Below are 25,651 nucleotides of genomic sequence, written 5' to 3'. Positions count from 1 at the left end.
ATCTCTTTATATTACAGTAAACTGTTGATCTGACCTGTGCCAATTAGCCACATTTTGCTGGAAAGGTAATAAATGTAAAAATAGTGACAGTACTCTACTTATTCATTTTTAAATTTACTGTAACTAACTGGTTACAGCTGTAATCCTCATGTTACAGCAGCTGCGGCTGGTGGTCGCAGATTTACTTTTGGGCGGGGATTATGCAAATGAGAAGTGTGCCCACGTGCCTCACTCACGCCTGTACCTCGCGCTGAGCTCGTGCGCCGCTCGTCTGCCTCCTCGTAACATCTCTTCGTTATGTCCGCAACACGAGGGACTGTGTACCGTGTTTCCGTTAAGAAATAGCAGAACTTTTTATCCACGAGAATACTTGGGCATCATTCGCCCTGTAGGCCCCGGCAGAACACCTGCACTGATTCTGAATTTATTAAACCACCACCAGGCAATAAGATTGGACAACAACGAACGCATATTAGATATAGCAAAGACTGCAGTTACAACAGGCATTCCGTTTCGTGACCGCACTTTCGTGGTCGTCACACCCGTAATAATAATAATTGCGAATTTGCTTATACAGCCGCTTTGCGCTACAATGACTGAGACTCGTCATCTTACTCTAGTTACTCGGGGCTGCTGTGGCAGAATGTCAGACGACACATTTAAATCTTCTCACAATGATTGAAACAATTGTCGTTTTAGAATTTCTCCCTGTACTACTGGGGATAATGAAGGTGCGAAAAAAAGACTGTAAAATAAATATTTAACAGAGGGATTTTCAAATAATAGCGGGTTCTTCAGTGTGCCCGCACGAACGTTTATAATCCTTTGTCAAAGTCAGATTCTGCAACATTTACGCTATTACCATGAAAGCGGTACAGTTACACTTTCCCCACTATACACATCAACATAAATGACAGATTGGGTGGTTTAAAAGCCCCGCTGCCGTAGTGTGACGTCACCGCCAGGACCGTACCATGCCAAACATGGGGAAGTGGGAGAAAACGAGCGTCCGTGTCCACAACCAGGTACAGTACTTAATTATTAAAACGTAAAGTAATTCAAATAGTGAGCTCAGAACTAACAAACTGTTTCTTATGTCCACTTGACTGGTATGTACAGGTTAACGGTTGAAGGAGAGTCGATAGCTCTAGTGAATAGGGACGAGCACCCCCCCACTAAGGGCTGCAGTGAAAGCGGCCCGCGCTGAGCCGTGCTCGCAGAGTGCACGCTTCCGCATTGGTGACCGTGCAGTGTGTCCGTGCGGGAGAAGAATGTGCAACTCGAAATGTAGCATTTCTGAAAGAACGCGCCGAGAGCCGCGCTTCATCCGCTGCATGTACGTGGTGGGATTCATGGTGAGTACCTCAGTCACGGTACACTGGTACATCACGGTACGGTGACGACAGCCGGGTGACGGTGTTGCCCCGCTGTCATTGATTGATTTTCGCCGCAAACTGTATGTACAGGAACTCCACGTACACGCCAGTCTGGAAAGTCGTGTTTTCTCTGCTGTTTCATTTATCGTGGTTAAACATGTCATTCGACTCCTGGCTGACGTGCGCAAGCTGGGTGGCGTTCTTTGGGAAAAATGCGGCAGTAAAATGTCGTGACATCATCATCATGATCATCAATGAAAAGTCCTGCTTCAATAATACGCCGTAACGCTCCTGGAATCCGGCGAAGTTATTATTGTCATTTTTTCTATATATATATATATATATATATATATATATATATATATATGAAAAAAAAACATTTAATCTGTGGTGAATCATGGCTCGGTGAGTTGGAGCCATTACTGCAGCGCCGTTAATTGTTTCCCGTGGTTCTGGTCCACGCGCGTGCCGTGTGCGCTTCGCGGAAAACAAACAGCCCCGACCGTTCCTTCATTCTGAGATATGTGGACGTGTAATTCCTCGAAAAAAGGAACAATGATCGGGTTCTTGTCCAGTCCCCGAGTGGAAGAGCTCCAAGTCACGTACATCTAATTTCCCTTTCTGAAGGTTGCTGGTTCGAATTCCTCTCCCCCCGTACCCTTCATCAAGGAATTCACCCTGAACTGCTCTAGTAAAACTTCACCCAGCCGTATAAATTGGGAAAGCATTGTACATTTGATTCCCTATAATTATAAGTCGGATTGAAAGGCCTCCGCTAAATAAACGGTAATGTTAACTGTTGAAAGTTACCCGCATTCCTGCTGCAGTGTCCATGTGCGTTTGGTCATAGGGACAAGGTCGGCTCATGACCCCCGCATTAAACCCTTAGTGTAAATCAAGAGTACCGTGACACCAGTTAACCTCCTGTGTGACTCGAATCAGAGTCCTGCACATACTGTGTGCAGAGGTGTTTCTCCTTGCCTGTGTTGTCAGCACAGATTTATTCATTTAGCCTTTTCTCCAAAATTCTGCTTACAGTTATTTATACAGCTGGGCAATTTTGCTGGAGCAATTTCGGGTAAGTACCTCGCTCAGGGGTCCTCCAGCTGGAGGTGAGACTCGAACCTGCAGCCTTTAGGTCCAAAGCCGGCAGCAGCTCTAACCGCTATACCACCAGCTGTCCCGCTGCTTGGGATGGACCGCTATGAATAAACTGTTAAATTATCTCTTCCCCGATTGATGGGAATCCCCTCCGGTTCACGACGACCATTGTTATGGGGCTGTTGGTATGCAGTCAGCATAACCGCTTGCAGTTATGCAGGTGAATATTTTTTCCATCACAATTCACTATTGCTACTGTTTGATAAGGTACAAGATCAAGACCCCTTTAGGGATTACACCCAGTAACCTTTTGTGCTATTCTTTTTATGCATCATAATGTTTCCCAACAAATTATACCGTGCAGCTTGTGCAGTACTGTAAGTACTCTACGGCGTCAGGAAATCCACGCAAGAGTAGCAAGGGGGTGCAGCCTTAGAGCATTTCTCTGTTAGTGAAAACTGAACAGCAGTTGCTTTTTGTTGGCTTGTTTACTCACAGTGATCCATACTTTTGAACTTAGACACTGTGATGAGGGAGCGTGGAAAGTTTTGGCTAACGTCTGTCCCTCGGCTCTTCTCTCCCTACTACAGGATCTCTTTGGAGTCAGCATGATCATTCCCTTGCTGAGTCATCATGTCAAATCACTGGGTGCCAGTCCGACCATGGCAGGGATTGTAGGTCAGTCCGTCAGTTTGCTTCTCTCAGGCGCTGTGACATTGGCAAGAGTGGCGTTGGGGGACCAAGAGGGGAAAAAAATGAGATTTTCCTATTAAATTTCTCTCAGCATGTCAATTATTTTAGCGTGTGTTAGGCTCTTGGGGTACAGGTGGTCCCCGATTTACGATGGGGTTCCGTTCCGCGAAACCCATCCCAAGTCAAAACTATCATAAGTCGAAAATGCATTCAGTACACCTAACCTACCGAACATCATAGCCTAAGCATACGAGCGATGTCCGTTACGGGCTTGCCGCCTTCATGCTGGTCAATTATCTTGAGTTTCTCCTCAAGGGTAACTGCCCTCCTCTTTCTCACCAGTAGCAGGAGACACACATGGGCGTTTCTGTAACATTATGAATGCACAAAACGCAGCCGCATGGCAGACCGGGAGATGCGGATCACTGCCGTTGCCCAGCATCAGGAGAGAATATCGCTCCGCACATTGCGTGCTCAGGAAAAATTCAAAATTCGAAGTACGCTTTCTCCTAAATATCTATTGCCAGCTCACTATCGTTAAGCTGAAAAAAAAATCGTAAGTTGAACCATCTTAAATTGGGGACCACCTGTATATGACAAAACGTGTTGAATAATTAGCCCTGTGCTCAAAAGCAGAATTTGGGAATTGCTTGCATTTGGATAGGCGATCCTGCCCACTTTCTTCCAGTTTATGGGTCCAGTTCACAGGACATGGCCTGCTGGTGCTGATACCCAGTGCTTTTCCCTGTCATCTGAAAGGGGAGGGAGGTGGTTAGTTGCACTTGGTTTTATTGATGACAATAACAAATCAGTTTATGTGAGGCCAAGAGTTTACCTTTTAGTATCTTCCCTCATTTTTACTCGCCTCATCCGTTCATAAACTGTAGGGCTGTGTATTTAATGCCCTTCTTGCACCTAATTGTGACATCCAAAGTTAGCTGGTTTAGAAACTGTTAAATAACCAAGTTCTTTATTCTCATGAACATTTCAGGGTCAACCTATGGAGTTTTACAGCTTTTTTCCAGCACGATAGTTGTAAGTATTGCGCTTTTTGTATATTCTGTTACTGTACACGTGGTGGATCTGCCCATTCAGTCAGAGCAGTCAATGGTGTTGGTGCAGGAAATATTACCACCAGTGGATACTTTTTATTGCTGAAATGTTTTAACATTTTTTTTCCTAAGCCTCCGTACCCTAAATAAGCAGTCCATTTAAGAAACGTGACAGGGTCCTGATTTTCAGTGGCTATAATATTCTTTTTGTAAATTATGAAAACTGTACTTTGTGACACTAAGTGCTTTAATTTAAGAATCGTACCAAGTGGTAGGACAGGCTCAATGAGATCTTAAAACATCCTCTCACACCTGGTTGGACACAATGGGTTTATGTCTGTCTGGTAGTCGTGGAGATGACAAAATGCATATGTGCTGCTTGTTAATTTTTCTAAATGAAGCAATGGAATTTCACATTTTCAGCTCATTTAACAAGATGTGTTCCCTGTAAAACAGGCACTGGCCTTCTCAAGTAAGTGAGTCGCAAGTCTTTTAAATTAGTTTAAATATGTGGGGTCATGGGATTAATTATGGCGAAAAAGAGATGTTTATATTCACTCTGAGGGGATGGGAACAGGCAGGTCAAGGATGGGTTCAAATTGGTACAGGGAGTAAATTCAATTCCTGTGATTTTGTTACACAATCAGGTCTTTTGTGCACCATGAATACCTTAATAAAGACTCAGGAGCAGGGACTTCTGGGAAAGGTTTCCTGGCTGGTCATGTCTGTGGAATGCAAAGGAAGAATAGTAGAATTTATTTTTTATTATTGTAATAAAATTATCAAATGTCACTATGATCCAGTGTTGCCATATGAAATATGGTAACAGCACAGAGTAACAATGGAAATGCATGGATAAATCCAGGAAAGCAAATAATATTTCTCAGAAGTGATGGGCCGTCAATATTCAGGTCAGTTGTCCGAAGTAGTCTGATCATTAACATCTTCCATAAATAGGCAACTATGAGTATAGACCACAACAACAAAATACTGTGTTTGTTATGAATGAATGAAACTAACGAGACTTTGAAAGATTTCAGTGACTGAATTTTAATTTGGCGTATTTCAGCGTATTAAAAACCTCCAGCCTATAAATATACTGACAGGATGAAGGAAGTTTTGCTCTTAGCTTCGGTTCTTCCTGCAGTCAAACGGGTGGATCTTTCCTTCATGGATTCTTTTTACTTGGATTGGACAAGCGGAACCTCAGTAGATTTTGCGTTGTTGGGAAAACTTCCATGACTTCATGACGTCGGTGTCTTTTCCGAATGATTTCAGATGGGGTGGAGTCACAGACAGAATCACGGTCCTTAAAGATGATGATGTTTCTTCGCTGAAGCTTAATGCTTTTATTCATTTCTTTTAAATACTTAAGGATGGCAGAGTTGGGCTGTCAACACTGTAGAAGAGTTGACTTAAGGCAGTTTCGCACTCCTGTTGTGTTTAGAGTACGATTTACTGCCGACAGCTAGGTATGGAAATGCAGGTTGCTTTGGCTCTGTATTAAGGTGCAAATAAAATAAACTGTAAAAGTCGACTGTTGGTAACGCAATGCATGCGTCTTGATTCCTGCACTTAACTACGACAAAGAAAAAAGTCTTCCGGTGTATAAATATAGTTTTATACATTTGTGCATTTAGCCAACCTAATGTTGTGTGGGTCCTGCGTGTGATGTGTAGGGTAGCTGGAGTGATGGAGTGGGCCGACGGTACTCCCTCCTCACCTGCCTGCTGCTGAGTGCTTTTGGGTACGCCCTCCTGGGACTCTCCACCAGCATCACGCTGTTTGTGCTGGCCAGGATACCTGTGGGTGAGTCCCTTATAAAATGTTCCATGCATGGGTTGCTGCTCTTGGACCTTTGCTGTGTACTTGGATGGCCGGCCTGTTGGTCATGAGCCTTAATCTCTAACAGCCTATGTGCTGGTCCTTTATGGATTGCCATTCCAAGGACTGAAACGCATGCAGTAGAGGAAAGCGGAACCATGTGGTGGGAATAACATATATTTTTAGACGTCTTTTATTTGCATAACTGATGACTTCCTGGAATGTCGTTCCGGCTGCTGTCATTGAACAGAAGAGGTCGCGCTCTCTTGCTCATTCTGTGTGATCCTGCCCCTCATCGTTTACCCAGGGCTCTTTAAGCACTCCCTGTCCATCTGCCGGGCCCTGCTGTCGGACCTGGTCTCCGAGACGGAGCGCCCGGTAGCGATGGGCCACTTCAATGCGGCATCCAGCGTGGGCTTCATCTTGGGCCCAGTGGTAGGAGGGTACCTGGCTGAGCACGAGGGCGGATTCTACACCTCATCCTTTGCCTGTGCTGCCATCTTCCTCCTCAATGCAGGTACAGGACAGAGAGGCAGTACCATCCTTTTTTTTTTTTTTTTCTCTCCTCCTCCTCCTTCTGAAAATAGGTGAGTAATGTTGATAAGTAAGCTTTCTGCTGTCTCTCTAGGTTTGGTTTGGATGTTACCGTGGAATAACCATCTGAACCGCACCGACGCCAATGCAAACAGCAGCAGGCAACATGCTAGCAGGAAGCGGGAGGCAGCAAACAGCCTGGGCGTGTGGCGGCAGCTGTCGTCAGTGCTGCTTCGCATCCGTGCCGTGGCGACCTCGGACATGTGGGACGTTTTCCTGGTGCGGCTCCTCATGGCCGTGGCCATCATGCTGTACTACAGCAACTTCTCGCTGGCGCTGGAGGAGCGCTTTGCTTTGCGGCCACAGGTTGCTGGCTACCTCATCAGCTACAGCAGCACCCTCGGTGCCTTGACCGGCTGCCTGGTGGGGCCAGTCACCCGCCTCTACGGCAACGACATGGCCACCTTGCTGCTGCATTCCACTGCGCTCACTTGCATACTCATCTTTTTGTATGCTGCCGCACCCAGTGTTTGGCAGGTGGTGCTCACCTCCACCTTCTTCGCCATCTCCACCACCATTGGCCGCACCTGCATTACAGACCTGGAGCTGCGAAGGGGAGAACCAGGGGCTAGTGGGACTCTGCTGGGCGCCGGTCAGTCTGTCACAGCCGTGGGCCGTGTGGCAGCACCGCTGCTCTCTGGGCTGGCCCAGGAAGTGAGCCCGTGTGGCCCCCCCAGCCTGGGGGTGGTCCTGGCCCTGGCTGCTATCCTGCTGCTCCTTTTGCGGACCCCAAAGTGGGAGAGCAGGAGCAAAGCCAAGAGCCCCAAACTGTGAGACTTCAAATTCCTGCCCCGCGGAGCCACTGGGTCCGGGGTACCGTTGGCGCGGTCGGGCCCTGTTGGGAAGCAGCTCTGTTGGTTGAGTCCTCGGCAGGCCTGCCGAGACGGCCTCTTTTTCAGGGATTTCGTGCTGATGGAAACTATCAGCGTCGGCGCTTTCATTACCGCACAGGTCAAGGGTGACAAACTGAACTTTGTAGCACAGTGTTGTCACTGTAACCCTGAATTCAAGGCCAAATGGTGATAGATACAGCAAAGAAGAAAGAGATGTTAATGGGAAAAGGGTGAAGTGGTTAGTTAATGTGGTTATTAATATTCCACTGGACGTATTGTAGGATTACAGAAAAATATGTTTAATGTCAGAAATGGGGACTAATGGTGAGCACTAAATGGCCATCGAAACTGAGTGGTGTAACCCTTTGTCAATTACTGACGGGCCTAGAACATTAGCAGTAGTACTCTGGTGCATCATACGCTGGACAAGTAGCGGGGGACACTGGGCTTTGATTTGTTTTGTGTAAGATCAAATTCCACATAGTTTTGTCTTTATATTACCTTATATACCGTTTTAAGTTATAGTGTTCTCTGTAACTTAAATAGCAGCACTATTTTCATGGCACTGACCTCATTTTAAGATATTATCGATAGGAAAGAAATGTAATTTTATCAGCAATAAAACACTAATGTAGCTTAGTCATAAGCAGAGGTAGAAATTCATCTGAAGAAATTTATTTTCTGTGTATATGCAGTGCTTTTATTTTAAACTTTTATATACTATTAGCCAGTTATATGGTTGCAATAGTCTTAATAAATTGGAAGACATAAGGTATGTTAACCGAGGTTAGCTGCCACCCAAGAAGGTCATGTCCTGTGTTTAACTGAACCAAGTGAAGTTGATCCGCTCTCAAAAACCTGGAATGTGTGTTTTTTTTTATTATTATTAAAAGTGAATTAAATTGTCATTTTGTGTTTATTTCACATCCGAGCTTGTGAAGGAGGGGGCGCTTCACACATACCCGAAAAGGACTAACGTTGTGGTCATGATCAGATCGACACAAACTTCGTTTCGGTCTCACAACTTTTTAAATCTGCTCTCAATTTGGGAACATTATTGGATTGTTTGTGTTTGAAGGCTTTTTTTTTTGGAGTTAATGCTGATTATATTCCTGGATTTTCCAAATTCCGTACCAAGATGTGTTTTGGGGGGGTATTTGAAAAAACACTCCAGTCTCCTTCTCAATGTCACCACTTGACCACTAGGTGAGAGCAGCGCACATTGAACCTGTATGGACAAGCTTGTTTTATTTTTCAGCTTATTTGAAAAATAACATTTTTAATTTTTTTATTCTTCTGCATGAACTTTTATAACTAATGTAATGCAGGGTTTTATAATTTACCCATTCATACCCATATAATATACAATATCCACCCATATAATACAGTTACAGTTCAGGTGTAGGGTCCAGTGTGGTGGTTAGAGCTCCTGCCTTTGGACCCAAAGGTTGCAAGTTTGATCTCTCTCTTTGAATCTGTAGTTCCCTTGAGCAAGATACATTCCTTAAAGTTGCTCAAGTAAAGTTACCCAGCTGTATAAACAGGTAAATAACTGTAAGTAGATTAACATTGTATATCACTTCGGAGAGAAGCAACAGCCAAATGAATCAATGTAAATATCTTGACGCTCAGGAGTCTATTCCAAAATCCTAGGGCCCAAGACTCTGTACCAGCCCATTGCAGGGATTCCTCATTTATTTCCTTCAATCAATCTGATAGAGGACGGCTAATGACAAGAACATGACACGAATGTGAGACCATCTCTGGTTATTATAGGGACAGTAAGAACTGCTGTGATTTCCTAACTGCAAATAATGACAAATGGGGTGAGATGATGATGGTTGCTGTACATGCTTATGAGATTTATTCCTGAATAATTATCACTGAATAGGACTTGAGACTGCTTATTTTGAATAATTTAAAATTAATTTTTATGAAGCTCAAAGGTCATAGAAATATATATTTTCTATTTACTGCAGTTATACCAGCAGGGGCAGCATGTTGGTGCTGTCACTTCACAGGGTATGGGTGTTTCAGTCATAGGTTCAAATCTAGCTCAGTCTGTGCAAAGTTTGGATGTTCTCCCCATGTCTGTGTGGGTTTTCTCCAAGTGCTCTGGTCTCCTCAGACAGTCCAAAGACATGCAGTTCAGTTCAATTGGCAATGCTAAATTGCCCTTAGTGTGTGAATGGGTGGGGGGTGCTGTGGCGCAGCAGGTTTGGCCCAGGCCTGCTCTCCAGTGGTTCTAGGGTTCAAATCTTGCTTGGGGTACCTTGTGATAGACTGGCATCCCATCCTGGGTGTGTCCCCTCCCCCTCCAGCCTTGCACCCTGTGTTGTCAGGTTAGGCTCCAGCTTGCCGCAACCCTGCTTGGGACCAGTGGCTTCAGACAATGTGTGTGTATGTGTGTTTGACTAACCTGTGACTGGACTCCCATCCCATCATACCCTCCTACTCTAACACCTAGTGACTCCAAGATAGGCTCCAGACCCCTGTGACCCTGATAAAGATAAGCAATTAACAGAAGCAAATGATTGAGTACATTTAAGGATTTTACAGAACCTGATCTGGGAATAAACTGATGGACTTCTATTAAGCTTTTGTTCACCGGGCCTTAGGGACTGACTGGAAATTTGGAGTAATTTTGAGCAGCCCTCTGGTCCAAACCTTATTCATAAGATAGGGGGCTTATGTTCTGAATTTTGTCAATGAATTTTTCATGTTTCTCACTTCAGTTGAATGTATAACCAGCTGTAACAGGAATTACAAGTGTTTGTTGTGAGCTATAATGTGGATGCAGATTTTATCAAAAGCACACGCGCGCGCGCGCGCACACACACACACACACACACTTTCTGAACCGCTTGTCCCATACAGGGTTGCGGGGAACCGGAGCCTACCCGGCAACACAGGGCGCAAGGCCAGAGGGGGAGGGGATACACCCAGGACGGGACGCCAGTCCGTCACAAGGTACCCCAAGTGGGACTCAAACCCCAGACCCACCGGAAAGCAGGACCCAGTCCAACCCACTGCGCCACCACGCCCCCCTTTATCAAAAGCAGTTTTAAATAAATACTGTGACTCATAATGAAAAGAGGATAAAGCTGGAGGCTACCCGCATATATTTTTTAGATCTGAAATGTAAATTGTCAAATAATGCAGATGAAGCTAATGATCTGGATGTGTAATGCCTGATGTAGCGGAAGACAATGAGTTGTTGGATATTAAGATATTTTAGGACACTAAAATAAAACAGGCAATCTTTAATATATTACAGGGATGCAACTGTCAGTATCTCATTTAATGTTGCATTAAGGATCTAGAAAATACATATAACAGTATGCACTTCTATATGAAGTACATATGAAACCCACATATAAAAGCAACCTATAAACCAGAAAGTAGATACGGGCATGTACGGAGCACCAAGTTTCGTTGCCCATACATGCACAGGTGTTATCAGGTATTTGAACAGGGAGGAGACCAAAACTCCCAGTAATCTCACTTTCTTCTAATGGCACCTTCAAACACACATTTGTTACTCATTAAAAATCCATTTAAACCTTTGTATATGGCTAAACATTTTATGCAGGCCTAATGCAAGTGTTACAAATGTGTTAGTCATCAACAGTAAAGGAAGTTACTGAGATGTTGTTGCTAACCAGCAAAACAAGATCAGTTTTTCCAATACAAAAAGCTTATTTTTCAATACAAACTCTAATCTACAAACACAAAGCTTATTCCCCCCCCCACTAAGTCTACAGAGCAAATGGAAATTTCACTATGAAGTGTGGATTTATGAACAAAAAAGTGAATGTTCAAAGAAATAAATAAAGTACAAAGATTTGAAAAACAGATTTTAAAAAAAAATCCTTCATGGTTTATTTGCTTTTCCTCTTTGATTCATAAAGAATCAGGTTTTGCAGTGTGCCAGCAGGAACTTAGAGTTACCATCTGGTTTGTTCAAGATTGGTCCAACAAGTAGTCCCTTTACTCTCAGGAGCTCGAAGGGTCACCTGGGCTACGAGGCTTCCAAAGCGGTTTCTGGAGTTGGGTGTTTGGTTGCCCGAAATCTCTTCGACTCAATGGTTGTGGAGCCCTTCTTGGGGGTGCAGATGGAGATATCCGCCCTACCTCAACTCCATGGTCGGGGTGACCACGTCTGCTAGTGCGATAGGGGGATGATCCACGTTCCAAGGGGGGGTCCCAATTTCCATCCGCTGGGAGTTCTTCGGAGGTCTGGCTGGCAACCTCATCCATGGGTAACTCCTTGAGAGGGTCCATGTTCTGTGGGGTTACGGTTGTGTGGGAAGGGCGCTGAAACACGCCAACACCAGGCCTGGTTGACAGTGGCTCCAGCTCTAACTCTGTGTCTCTTGGACCTGAACAAGGAGAATCCATTAGATACCCTGTACACCAACACCCAGCCAGGGTCCAGGACCATCCTTTCACCATCCTATATATTGCTACCAGTATCAGCAGTGAAAGAAAAAGCAAACATGAAATACCACAGGGATGCAGTTTACAGGTGGTGGGACAAATGGAAATGATTAACTAGCATCTGGCTTCTTTTGAGTCAAAACTTGGCTTCTGCAGCATATTCGAGAAGAAATGGTCCACAGCTGTCAGTTAAGGGTTGTCTGAAACTCACCATGAAAGCTGCGTCTTTTGGGAGGAAATATGGCTTCCAGACCTTTTCCAGGAGGCAAGGAGAAGTACTTGTGGGACTTTTTCACACTCTGAGAAGGAAGGCAGAGCGATTAGGGCTGCAAAGTCATATTTGGTACAGCAATAAATTACTTGGAACAGTGCACTTCTCACCAAAAAAGGACAGAAGTGAGTGAGTGATGAAAAACCTAGTTCCATCACACAAGTACATGCACATTAAGATGTACTGTGCAATCATCTAAAAGTCTTGTAGACCTTCAGAGCTTAACCAGGCAATGTCAGCATCACACATTTACATCTATTTGTCAATCTCTCACTTTTCTCCAAAGTAACTTACAATGTTAAGCCATCTACAATAATTTACCCCTTTATACAGCTAATTTTACTAGAGCAGTTTAGGCTAAGTACCTTGCCCAAGTGGACTACAGCCAAAAGTAGGATTCAAACCCGCAACCTTCGGGTCCAAGGCAGCTGCTCTAACCACTACGCTATCAGCTGCCCCTAAAACAGCAGCATAGATAAATCAAAAAATGCAAAAAGAAAATGAGCTTGTATCTCTGATTTAATAGTATACAGTAATATTTAATTGATATACTGTACTCTGATTGCACTTGTTTCCCTGTAGACTTTGTAGTCCTTTATTTTGTTTTAGCTCTGTAAATGAAGCCATGTTGGCAGACTGCAAGAAATTATTTTGTCAGTATTGCGAAACAAACCCCTCTACAGGAAGCAAAACAAGGTACTAAACAAAGAAGGGTATATGGATGAGTAACCCAGTGTAAATAGTGTATCTAGGAGTGTAAGTCACCTTGATGAATAAGGTGTGTGGGTTGATAACACTACATAGAGTTCATTGGAAGTCACTTTGGAGAAAAGTGTCTGCTAAATAAATGTAAATGTATCTGAGGGAGACCTCTCCTAACGTGCCCCTCTCCACCACTTAGTTTTACTTTTCTTCAGCATACGTACCTGCCTCTGGACGCTACCAGCCCGGAAGCTGTGTCTGAGGCTGGCGTGCCGTCGAATCAAAATCTCCCTGGCCTTTGCCTCATTGGGCAGGGCGCTCTTTTTGGTGTACTCCACAGTCTGTTGGACAAGAAGGATGGGACAAATCATCTGCACACTGGGCAGTGTAGAGTGAGGTAACCATACTCGGTGTCCTTTCCGGTCTTGAAGAAGGTCAACGATCACCGATACTAAAACTCACCCTCTGGCGGATTTGGTACATGTTCTTGGACAGCAGGTCATGCATGTTCCTCAGGTCAGTCGCCAAGAACTTTAATTTTTTCGGCTTAGGGGCAGCCATCCTCTCTTCACTGCGAAGTCACACATGAAAACTGTATTTTTACAACCTCACGGAACAAAGAGCGAGACTGTGGTGCAAACAAAGGCCCTAATTTTATTGACATGGGAGTCAAAAATCAGACTTCAGAAACCACAGCCATGAACTCGGTCCTTTCACGTTGTTTTAACTAGATTCTCCTGGTAACGTCAACTCTAAAGTGAAACAAAAAAAAACATGAAGAGATGGAGACCAATCAGGTATGGATGTTAAGATATGTGAAGCAATATATAGACCTAGTATTCAGATAGAGAAGACAGCAGGAAATGGGCAGTATGTGTGAGGGATTTCTGGCATATCATGGAAGACTGGTGATTGGGAAGGTGAGGTGGATTGGCAGGGTATAACACACCACAGGCTGGTAAAAGCATAACTTACTGAATGTCTAGGAGCGAGGGAGCAGCACTGAGGTCACCTTGGGTTTTGTCTAGCAGCTCCAAGGCATTCTGCAGCTCCAGCTTCTTGTACAGAGCCACAATGCTTGACTCTGCTCTGTTGTCTTTGATTAGGATCCTCCTGAGGACCAAGTCATTGAACTTCTTAAACCTGCAGAGAATGTCAGAAGGCATGGTAGAGGTGAGGTGGAGGTGGGAAAGGAAGTTCATCAGGTCCTTCAATAATTATGACTGTCCAGTTAATCAAATGTTGAGGTCCCTAACATCGTAAATCCAGAATACCATTTACTCACTAAATTTAATATGGCTGTACTGTCACTATGGGCTTCTACTGCTCTACCTTCATCAACATGTCTAACATGATTGGATATGATGTTCTTCAAAAAAGAATCAACTGAAACCAAGACTTCTGATCATTATGTTTAATTAGCCATTTTGAGCTATGTTCTTCTCTCTGAGAGCAAGAAAACAGACACAGATTTCAGAGGTCAATATATTCTGTCAAATAAACTCAACTAAGGGAGCTTCCAGACAGGACTTATTACTGGGTTAGAACATCAGTATTACAGAGGTATGAACAGAATTCAGACACAAGTAAGAAGGCTGTCAATCCCATGAATGAACCTTTGCTCATGAGGTTAAAGAATGCCAGAACATCTCTATGCTTCACAAGCTTCTTGGACTTTTCAGCAATTTGATAAACTTGAATCTAGAACAGTTGTTTTACTGGGTACCTCATTCTCTGTAACAACAGATCTTATACTTCCCACCATCCATCCATCCATCTTCCTCCGCTTATCCGGGGCCGGGTCGCGGGGGCAGCAGTCCGAGCAGAGTCCTCCAGACTTCCCTCTCCCCGCACACCTCCTCCAGTTCCTCTGGGGGAACCCCAAGGCGTTCCCAGGCCAGCCGGGAGACATAGTCTCTCCAACGTGTCCTGGGTCTGCCCCGAGGCCTCCTCCCAGAGGGACAAGCCCGGAACACCTCCCCAGGGAGGCGTCCAGGAGGCATCTGGAACAGATGCCCGAGCCACCTCAACTGGCTCCTCTCGATGCGGAGGAGCAGCGGCTCTACTCCGAGCTCCTCCCGGGTGACTGAGCTCCTCACCCTATCCCTAAGGGTGCGCCCAGCCACTCTGCGGAGGAAACTCATTTCTGCCGCTTGTATCCGCGATCTCATTCTTTTGGTCATGATCCAGAGTTCATGACCATAGGTGAGGGTAGGAACGTAGATCGACCGGTAAATTGAGAGCTTCGCCTTACGACTCAGCTCCCTCTTCACTACAACAGACCGGTACAATGACCGCATTACTGTGGATGCCGCACCGATCCGTCTGTCAACCTGCCGCTCCATTTTTCCCCTCACTCGTGAACAAGACCCCGAGATACTTAAACTCCTCCACTTGAGGGAGCAACTCCCCTCTAACCCGGAGGGGGCAATCCACCTTTTTCCGACTGAGAACCATGGCCTCGGATTTGGAGGTGCTGATTCTCATCCCCGCCGCTTCGCACTCGGCTGCAAACCTCCCCAGTGCACACTGCAAGTCTTGATTCGATGAAGCCAACAGGACCACATCGTCCACAAAAAGCAGAGACGAGATCTCGCGGCCACCAAAACAGACACCCTCCGTTCCCTGGCTGCGCCTAGAAATTCTGTCCATAAAGATAATGAACAGAATCGGTGACAAAGGGCAGCCCTGGCGGAGTCCAACATGCACCGGGAACAGGTTTGACTTACTGCCAGCAATGCGAACCAAGCTCCTGCTCCAGTCATACAGGGAACGAACAGCCCGTAGCAACGAGCCCTGAACCCCATAATCCCGAAGTACCCCCCATAGGATGCCACGAGGGACACGGTCGAATGCCTTCTCCAGGTCCACAAAACACATATGGACTGGTTGGGCAAACTCCCACGAACCCTCCAGCACCCTAGTGAGGGTATAGAGCTGGTCCAGTGTTCCACGGCCAGGGCGAAAACCGCATTGCTCCTCCTGAATCCGAGGTTCGACTATCGGTCGGATTCTCCTCTCCAGTACCGCGGCATAGACTTTCCCAGGGAGGCTAAGGAGTGTGATCCCCCTGTAGTTGAAACACAATCTCCGGTCCCCCTTCTTAAAAAGAGGGACCACCACCCCGGTCTGCCAGTCCAGAGGCACCGTTCCCGAACTCCACGCGATGCTGCAGAGGCGTGTCAGCCAAGACAGCCCCACAACATCCAGAGACTTGAGAAACTCGGGGTGGATCTCATCCACCCCCGGAGCCTTGCCACCGAGGAGTTTTTTGACCACCTCAGCAACTTCAGCCAGGGTAATGGACGAGTCCCCCTCCAAGTCCCCAGCCTCAGCTTCCTCTACGGAAGGCGTGTCGGAGGGATTGAGGAGATCCTCAAAGTACTCCTTCCACCGCCTGAGGACATCCTCAGCTGAGGTCAGCAGCGCACCACTTCCACTGTAAACAGTGTTCGTGGAACACCGCTTCCCCCCTCTGAGTCGCCGGACGGTTTGCCAGAATCTCTTTGAGGCCGACCGAAAGTCTTCCTCCATGGCCTCACCGAACTCCTCCCAAGCCTGAGTTTTTGCCGCGGCGACTGCCAGAGCCGCGCTCCGTTTGGCCCGTCGGTACCTGTCAGCTGCTTCAGGAGTCCCATGAGCCAGCCAGGCCCGACAGAACTCCTTCTTCAGCTTGACGGCATCCCTTACTTCCGGTGTCCACCACCGTGTTCTGGGATTGCCGCCGTGACAGGCGCCGGAGACCTTATGGCCGCAGCTCCGAACCGCCGCCCCGACAATGGAGGCGCGGAACATAGTCCATTCAGACTCGATGTCCCCCACCTCCCTCGGGACCTGGTTGAAGCTCTGTCGGAGGTGGGAGTTGAAGACTTCTCTGACAGGGGCCTCCGCCAAACGTTCCCAACAGACCCTCACTATGCGTTTGGGCCTGCCAGGTCTGTCCAGCTTTTTCCCCCGCCATCGAATCCAACTCACCACCAGGTGGTGATCAGTTGACAGCTCAGCCCCTCTCTTCACCCAAGTGTCCAAGACATATGGCCGAAGGTCAGAAGAAACGACTACAAAGTCGATCATCGACCTCCGACCTAGGGTGTCCTGGTGCCAAGTGCACTGATGGACACCCTTATGCATGAACATGGTGTTCGTTATGGATAAACCGCGACTAGCACAGAAATCCAATAACAACTCATCGCTCGGGTTCAGATCAGGGAGGCCGTTCCTCCCAATCACGCCCCTCCAGGTATCACTGTCGCTGCCCACGTGGGCGTTGAAGTCACCCAGTAGAACGACAGAGTCCCCAGTGGGAGCACTTTCCAGCACGCCCCCCAGGGACTCTAAAAAGGCCGGGTACTCTACACTGCCGCTAGGCGCATAAGCACAGACGACAGTGAGAGACCGTTCCCTGACCCGAAGGCGTAGGGAGACGACCCTCTCATTCACCGGGGTAGACTCCAACACATGGCGGCTGAACTGGGGAGCTATTAATAAGCCCACACCCGCCCGCCACCTCTCACCTTGGGCAACGCCAGAATAGTGGAGAGTCCACCCTTGATCGAGAAGAGTGGTTCCAGAACCAAAGCTGTGAGTGGAAGTGAGCCCGACTATATCTAGACGGTATCTCTCAACTTCCCGCATCAGCTCAGGCTCCTTCCCCGCCAGTGAGGTGACATTCCAAGTCCCAAAAACCAGAGTTGGCGCCCGAGGTTTGGGTCGGCCAGGCACTCGGCCCCGACCACCGCCCAAATCACAATGCACCGGCCCCTTACGGTTTCTCCGGCAGGTGGTGAGCCCACCGAAGAGCTACTTCTCACCAAGTAAGTACTTACTTGTCCTTCCAGTAGTAGTGGCTCCACTGTCCACAGAGGTCCTCAATTCCAGCAACAGTGTGTTCCATAAGCTGAAATAATGATCAGGGTATCACAGGAGAGCAGAAAACATTCTATACTCATTAGACCTGTAGCGCTACTGGTCCAGCAGGTTCTCCTACTCTCTGCAGACCAGTGACATTAGGACTGGAACAAATGCTGGTGAATACCATAATCCTCGAAGACTATAGTCCAGGAGTTTTGCATTATTCAGTGTGAAGGGGCAAGAAACAGGATGACACAGATTTAAAAAGGGTGAAGATTAACAACAACTAACCCGTTGGTGTATCTCAAAATTAATGGTGTTCAGCTTCCTATTGGTCCTCCTCATGTTGATGAACTCTGCCAGGGGTCTGATGCTGAGTCCCTGCAGAAGACAGCAGGTGTCCAAGGCCCAATACTACACATGTCCCTTGAACTGAGAAGACACCAAGTCCAAACAACCACTTGGCCTTAAGTCCATATTTAAACTATGCGTAGCAAGACCTTTAAGCCTGGTGTCACTTCAAAACCAAGCATCTGAAAACTTGTCAAAAATGTGTCTACCACTGAATCTCATTAACAGCTTCAAAAGTTTGACTTTCTCTTGAATCAGAGAATCCTTATCCTACTTTTTGCTAACCATAACAGTATTGGATCACCCATAATAAGCATAGCCTCATTATGCACTGTGTCCAAGTCAGAAGCACACCTCGTGCAGGAGGGGAGGATACCCACCCAAGTGGTCAAGGTGTCAGTGCAGCAATAATGCAAGTCAGACACCTGCGTTTGCTCAGTACCTGGATGAAGACTGTAAAGAGGATGACGACAATGGTGGTGGTAACAAAGAGATTCCGGCTAGTGATGCTTTGTGGCAGCAGGTAAGCCAACGCAAAGCAGACAGCCCCCCGAACTCCACTGTACGCCAGACCAAATTGGTCCTTAAAATTGAATGGAATGGTGCGGAAAGGGTTAATGATCTGGGTGAGAACCAGAACACCTGGAAAACAAGAAACCAGTCACTACCGATAAAAGCTTTGCTTGAACTTTCCTGTTGAAACTGTTAGCATCATTGTTCAAAGAGTTATTAATGAAAAAGAAATTAGACAGTTCAAATAAAGTGAGAATAAACCGTTGCATAAAAAGGGAAGTCTAATTCTAAACGTAAGGACAGGCTGAAGCACACAGATACACAACATATATACACACACACTAAAACTAACCCAGGCCCCTCCAGATGAAGGTAAAAAGTAGGGTGAAGCAGATGTATCCCCAGTTCCACTCGTGGTCAGTGGTAATAGTGACCACACCCAGGAAGAAGAAGATCAGTGTCTCAGACATAGTTCCCAGCATCTTGATGACATGCCGGATGGTGGTGCAGGAGCGCTGGGCCACATTCTCCTCCACATAGTACTTCATGGTCACCGCACAGATGACAATGCTGTGTGTCAGAAGAATGGAAGGCAAAGTTAGTGCGATGCTGACAAGCAGAATGCCTGGTTACCATGGAGGCCAGTTGTCAACAACCCCATAAGTAGAACTCTTCACTTTGTTCCCAAGAGACATTAATATGTGTCGTATATGACTCCGTGCGCGTGTGTGTGTGTGTGTGTGTATATCCCTGTATGCATGTGAATGTTGGACAAACTAACTGATAATCCCATGATTGCACCTTAAGAGCTTCACCTGTTGTGAAATGCACTTCTATTTACTCTGATCTGTATGTCGCTTTTAAGACATACAACTCTCTGTCCGCTTGGTGGTCCCACCCACAAAAGGTTGAAAATCAAACGCACAAAGGTTTTGGTTCCGGATCTGATGTGGTGGAATGACCTCCCTCTCTCACTCAGAACTGCTGAATCTCTCTCTCTACATTTAGGAAGTGTCTGAAAACTCACCTCTTTCTGACTGACTTCCCCTGATCTCTAAGCGCATGATAAATGCATAAATGTTTACATTTCATAATTTTGTGATTAGAAACCGTTGAGGTGGGTATAGTGGCGCAGCGGGTTTGGCCTGTGCCTGCTCTCTGGCAGATCTGGAGTTTGAGTCCTGCTTGGGGTGCCTTGCGACGGACTGACGTCCCGTCCTGGGTGCGTCCCCTCCCTCTCCAGCCTTGCGCCCTGTGTTGCCAGGTTACGCTCTGGCTCGCCACGACCCGACAAGCGGTTTCAAACAGTGCATGTGTGTGTATATGTGTGTGAAATCACTGAATAAAAAGTAAACCTTTATGCAGCTACTCATGATGTATACTGGTTCACATGGTGAAATGCGTCAATTAGAATCATGTGTCTGCAACCAAATCTCCTTCTGTTGATGTACTCATTGTATTTTTCACAAAGGCATCTGCTAAATGAATAAATGTAAATTTACAGTGCCTACAGAAAGTCAGGCGTTTCACTAAATTAAACAAAAAAGAATTGGAGCTTAAGACGAGGCAAATGCTTATGCATTCACCCTCATCTTAAGCTCCGTCAAGTTGGAAGGAGACTGCGTGAACAATTTTTAAACCATTGCACAGATTGAGGCTTTGACTGGACCACTAACCTTCTTGGTTTTAAGCCACTCCAGCGAAGCTTTTGCTACATGTATGTGTCTGCGACTAAGTTTGCATACATGAATATTGGTTTCTTGCATACATGCAGTGTTGACCGGTAAAAAGAGAGATGGGTAAGAAATGGCAGTTTGTAAGCAGGAGCGGGGTGGGAGAGTGGGGGTCCAGTTGTGAATGGCAAGCGGGCGGTACTCACGCCATGATGCTGGAAAGGGACAAGAGCTCCGCCACCAGGTAGGCTAAGTAGCTGTACATGAAGACAAAGAGGGGCTCGATCTCACGCACGCGGGAGGTGAGGCGTGTGGTGAATGCTGCCACAAAGCCAAACAGGAGGCCGAAGAGCATGCCTCCCAGGCCCACCACCACAAAACGGGTCACACAGAGGACCAAGTCCACAGTCTCTACTTTCGGCATGTTGGCAACAAAGGTGAACATGTTGTACAGAACCTGTTGGACAAAAACAACGAAAGAGAAATCTGGAATCACGTTGGAAAAACATAGTGAACCTGACACAAGTGCTTAAAGAATTTTGATGGCTTCCATTATTCTGTGACAAAGTCAAAATTCATAGAGCCCTGTATTTCTGTCACAGGGAACCATGGACGTCGGGGCGGCTGGACCCAAGTGCAGGATTGTTCGTCGGGAACCGAGGGGTCAGGCGAGTTCTCGATGTTGGGGACGGACGAAGAGTCAGTCGATCGGCGGTCAGAGTGAGAGCGAGGATCCGTGGACGTGGTCGGGGGACGATGCGAAGGGTCGAAAGCCGGAGAATGGATACAGGAAGCAAGGGATGAGGAAGAGCAGGACATAGCGCAGAGGGACGGTTGTCTCAGCGAGATTCCGCAAGGGAAGGGGAGCGGAGGAAGGTCTTTAAAGGGTGCGTGTAATGATTGGTATCCGGTGCTTGATTTGTGTCAGGTGCTGTCGATGGAGATGCGGACATGGACGTGACAACTGCAAGTACGCAAAGAAGCAAAGGCCAAGTGACCTTCCTCTCAGCCATGACTCTCATTCTAGGGCTTATCTCCAATGTCATATCGGTGGGTGACAGACAAGAAGTGGTACTACGGAAACCATTCTGAACGCAAGCACGCCACCATGATACTGACGCATGTAAATGCAGAAACCTGTCTTTCGAATATGACTTTAAATTGTGCAGTCCTGTTAATTTGGTCTAGCCTGGTGTTATAAAAGTTAATAGCCTTTTTACTTCGTTATAGCAAGTTCTGATTTTCACACACTCTGTCATTTAGTGTTTCAAATACTGTTTCAGTCAAACAATGCTTCCAACTGCATATTACAGTTCTTTGTGTGTGAACAGTGTGGTGTATGACCAGAATGGACAAACAAGAGACTCTGTGTTCCCTGAAATGGTGGCAGAGATCATATCTCATTCTGGGAGGAACTGTATTTCCTACGGTATGATTACACAACCCTCTCTCATACCTGGGCCTTTGTGATTCAATAGCCGAGTCCTCTAATGGAGGCTGAACTCTAATCTCCTAGGAGACTTTCTGTTGGATTTGAGATCACGTGTTCATTAACAAAGAACTGTCCTTTCAGGGCACCAAAACCACAGGTTAATACTACACAAGGTTGAGCTCTGTATACATCTTAACAGAACAATCTTTTTAAAATAAATAAATAAAAAGTTCTTATCAGGACTGAGCTCCTATTACTAATTTATTAACCAAAACAGTTATTTGAAATATACTGAAGCTCCAATAGTGGGGGGCACAGTTGCGCGACAGCCTTGGTTGGGTCCTGCTTTCTGGTAAGTCTGGGGTTTGAATCCTGCTCGGGGTGCCTTGTGACAGACTGGCATCCCATCATGGGTGTGTCCCCTCCCCCCAGCCTTACGCCCTGTGCTGCTGGGCTAGGCTCCCGCCCACTGCATCCCCGCTTGAGACAAGCAGCTTCTGCCAATGTGTGTGAAGATCCAATACAGCAGCACTTACACTTTGGAGAAATGGATTTGTGTGTTCATTGTTGAAACTTAGTGGATTCATATGCAAGCACTCAGTTTTGGTGTTACACCTCACCACCTGCCCCCTCCCCACACACCTTGCCATGCAAACAAGCTACCTTTGACCCAGTCAGCTACCACCACCAGACCAATTTGTTCACTCACCACTGTGACGGCATCATTAAACAGGCACTCCCCAAACACCACAATGTAGAGCTGCTCATTGACATTGATATCCTCGAAGACGGCAAGTACAGCAACGGGGTCCACGGCGGAGATGATGGAGGCAAACAGAATGTTCTCCTGAAGGTTGATGTCCTGCACGCCCAGGGCCTCTATATGGCACACAGCATAGAGTGACAGGCCGATGCCGATGGAGTTCCAGAGCGTGCCCACCACGGCAAACCAGAGCACCGTGCCGAGATTTTCAAACAAGGGCCGTGTCGGCATGAAGTAGCTGGAGTCCAAAACAATGGGCGGCAGCATGTAGAGGAAAAAGACATTGGAGCTCAGAACAGGAGGAGGCACTTCCTTCACCGAATACATGATCCCTCCTACCACCAGGCCCACGGTGATCAGCAAGCAGGACTCAGGGATCCAAATGGTGATCTTGTGATACACATTGAAACCTTTCGGAAGGAGCAACAACACAATGTCAACGTTACGCACAGCATCTTGACCTTCACAATGCTTTCACACGTTCCTGCATCTCCACATTCTGTCCCATCACAGTTGTTCAGAAGTTATCTTCACTAAGCCCAGTGTGCAATGAGTTGAACCAATACCTCAGCTGTCAAGAGAAAATACAAAAGAAAATGCTATGTACATTAGCACTGCAGCTGAATGTTGTGCTGTAGCAAGCGGGCAGACATTTTGCTCTCTAGTAGGGTATGGGGCAGCACGGTGGCACAGTGAGTAGCGCTGTTGTCTCACAGCACCTGGGTGGTGTGAGGGGACATCCGTTCACTCCCCGTTCAGTCTGTGTGGAGTTCGCGTGTTCCCCCTGTCCTTGTATAGGTTTCCTCCCACAGTCCAAAGACATGGGTTCACCCATAGTGTGTCAGTGACAGAGAGAGTTTGTTCCACTGATGTATGGATGAATGACCCCAGTGTAAGTAGTGTATCTAAAAGTGCAAGTCACCTTGGTGAAAAAGGTGTGTGAGCTCATAACACTACATATAGTTCATTGGAAGTTGCTTCGGAGAAAAGTGTCAGCTGCATAAATAAGTGTAAATGTAGTAGAGAGGAACATGTGTATGCATGATGCTTCTCATGCAATCAGTGCACATGAAGATAGTAGACCCAAAGCAAAAATACATTAGGGATTTATCTCCAAACCCTACATTGAAATATGTTCCTGTAAATCTTGAGATGGACTGTCTTTCCCAAAATGATGTGGAGTCTCACATGGGCCTCATAGTTACAAATGTGCAACTCAGCTGGATCCAGCTAACTTCTATCCTGATTTGAACAGAAGGCCATATACAATGCATTAAGGACTGAGTCAAAGTAAAATTCAGGTACAGTACTTGTGGGCAAGCTGGCAAATACACTGTAACATAAGCTATGAGGTGTGTACAGTACTGCTTGAAAGTATGTGAACCCCTTGTGTCCCTTACATTTACCACCAAATAGCTATTTGATGAAAAGCAGGTTTTCCTCATCTGGCATAATAGGTGTGTAATAATCAATTCCATATGTTGCTTTAAAGAAACACCATGAGTGTAGCAGAAAAACAAAAGTAGTGCAGGTGCAGAAATAAGTGAAGCCCAAGTAAGTTCCACTGGTTTAACGAAGTAGTTAAGTAGAATCAGGTGTGTAAATGCGTCATATAATCATTAATATCTCCAAAAGCAAAAGCGAACCGCGGTTAAACGGCACAATCGCAGCACGAAAGAATAAGCCCAAATTCGGTGGTCTACGGCGTTGTGGGGGGTGCTGAGTGACGCCGCAGTCTGTCAAAAAAAAAAAAAAAAAAAAAAAACTCCTGACATGTTGAAAACAACAGCGGGACAAATACTAAAATTCACGGCACAAACGTGACGTGTTTTTTTTTTATTCGCGCTGTCTGTGGGGGGTGGGGGGAACAGCTGCTTCCCGGAGCTTTTTAGAATTGGAAAAACTAAGCTTTGCTTCCCTATTAACGCGAAGCTTATCAGCAGCGTCGGTTACGACCCTCGTTACTGTTTTAGGCGGGAAACCTGTAAAATGTAGAAAGTTGCATTATGGGGGGAAAATGTGAAATGTGGGTGTGTAACCACTGGGGGCACTTCTGGGGGAAATGATGGGGTGACCGTGTTTGGGAATAGGTTCTGTTAGAGCCTTGAGGAGTAAAGCAGGGTCAGGGGTTTGATTTTAGTGTTCCGAAGGCTTTGCTATGCGGTCTGTGTATATGAGCTGGTTTTATCGATCTTGTAGAATTTTATTCCTTGCATGGTATTTTCCAGAATATCTCTTGAATAAAGTTTTTAACTGCCGTACATGATGAATGGAGATACTTATTCCTGTCGAGTTAGGCAGCGTGTTAAGCCAGACACTTTTGGTGGGTTGGTAATACATTCTGATCCGTAAGAAAAAAAAAAAACAGGGTCTTCGGCCCGAGAACATTACTTTCCTGCATCCCAAATAAGCGTTCGAGAAGGACGCTTCCTCTGCGTCTGTCTTCGCCCCATCCAAACCCACGGCGCTGTTCGCCACAATAGTGTCAGTCATAAGCAGTCTGCTACTTAACCCCCACTCCAAAGGGGCTTGTTTCCTATACCCCTTAAATAAAAAAAAATGTTAATAATGTGGCGACGGGAGTGACACTCTTACCGATCTTGGCAAAGGAGGCCAGTAAGATCCACAAGGTGATTTCGAAGGGCACCTGTATCCGAGGGTAGTTGACGGTGAACACAGGCAGGTTCTCATGATCCTGCGGACCTGGGGAGGGGTGTGGACTCCCGGGGGACTGGGTCGTAGTCGAAGTGCTGCTGGAGGTCTCCCTGCTGGACCCCAGAGTAGCGCACACAGAAACCACGAGACAAACCAGGAGCGCCGGCGTAGTACATCTCCAGTTGCGGAGGTCAAACATATTGTTTCAAGCAGTTAATAAATAAAATCCAAGTGTGTGACTGCCCGCAGTGTTAGAAATTATCAGCTGGTCCAAAATGTAATCCTTCCTCTTCCGTTGATCACAAGTGGTAGGGTGAATTGAGGAAAACCGAGTTATACTGCATCAATGAACCCCCCTCTACCCCCCCAAAAAAAAACCCCAGCAGATTTAAACGAGGAGGAACTCCTTGGGCGCCTCCGACACAGCGGCCAGTACAGTGTGGGCTCGCGCTCCACTGAACGCCCTTCTACCTGAGCGACGCGGCAGGTGAGTCCTGGGAGGGGCCTCTGAAGGGTACCATGATTTT

At 46.5% G+C, this 25,651-nt stretch overlaps 2 protein-coding genes across 3 annotated transcripts; one reads left to right on the top strand and one right to left on the bottom strand.

The window, feature by feature from the left end:
* Window positions 1-1,237: 1,237 nt before the first annotated feature.
* Window positions 1,238-8,117, top strand: mfsd9 (major facilitator superfamily domain containing 9). Of its 2 annotated transcripts, none has more exons than XM_018749958.2 (6): window positions 1,238-1,355; window positions 3,068-3,155; window positions 4,162-4,205; window positions 5,902-6,031; window positions 6,354-6,563; window positions 6,675-8,117. In XM_018749958.2, the coding sequence occupies exons 1-6, from the start codon at window positions 1,272-1,274 to the stop codon at window positions 7,412-7,414; spliced, it is 1,296 nt and encodes a 431-aa protein (XP_018605474.1). In that variant the 5' UTR covers window positions 1,238-1,271; the 3' UTR covers window positions 7,415-8,117. The 2 variants fall into 2 exon arrangements, with proteins under 2 accessions (XP_018605474.1, XP_018605475.1); XM_018749959.2 differs by lacking the exon at window positions 1,238-1,355 and adding an exon at window positions 1,748-1,781.
* Window positions 8,118-11,359: 3,242 nt separating this feature from the next.
* slc9a2 (solute carrier family 9 member 2) lies at window positions 11,360-25,300 on the bottom strand. The gene is made up of 13 exons (XM_018749912.2): window positions 25,279-25,300; window positions 25,065-25,172; window positions 22,416-22,879; window positions 20,481-20,731; window positions 18,954-19,171; window positions 18,531-18,730; window positions 18,029-18,118; window positions 17,713-17,783; window positions 13,862-14,029; window positions 13,349-13,457; window positions 13,111-13,227; window positions 12,125-12,212; window positions 11,360-11,855 (listed from the first exon to the last, which is right to left on the bottom strand). The coding sequence occupies exons 1-13, from the start codon at window positions 25,298-25,300 to the stop codon at window positions 11,470-11,472; spliced, it is 2,292 nt and encodes a 763-aa protein (XP_018605428.1). The 3' UTR covers window positions 11,360-11,469.
* Window positions 25,301-25,651: the final 351 nt, after the last annotated feature.

This window comes from Scleropages formosus, chromosome 1, assembly GCF_900964775.1.
Source record: "Scleropages formosus chromosome 1, fSclFor1.1, whole genome shotgun sequence".
Classification (NCBI taxonomy): Eukaryota; Metazoa; Chordata; class Actinopteri; order Osteoglossiformes; family Osteoglossidae; genus Scleropages; species Scleropages formosus.
Note: the sequence above shows the minus strand (reverse complement) of the source record. Positions and strands in the feature narration are given on the sequence as shown.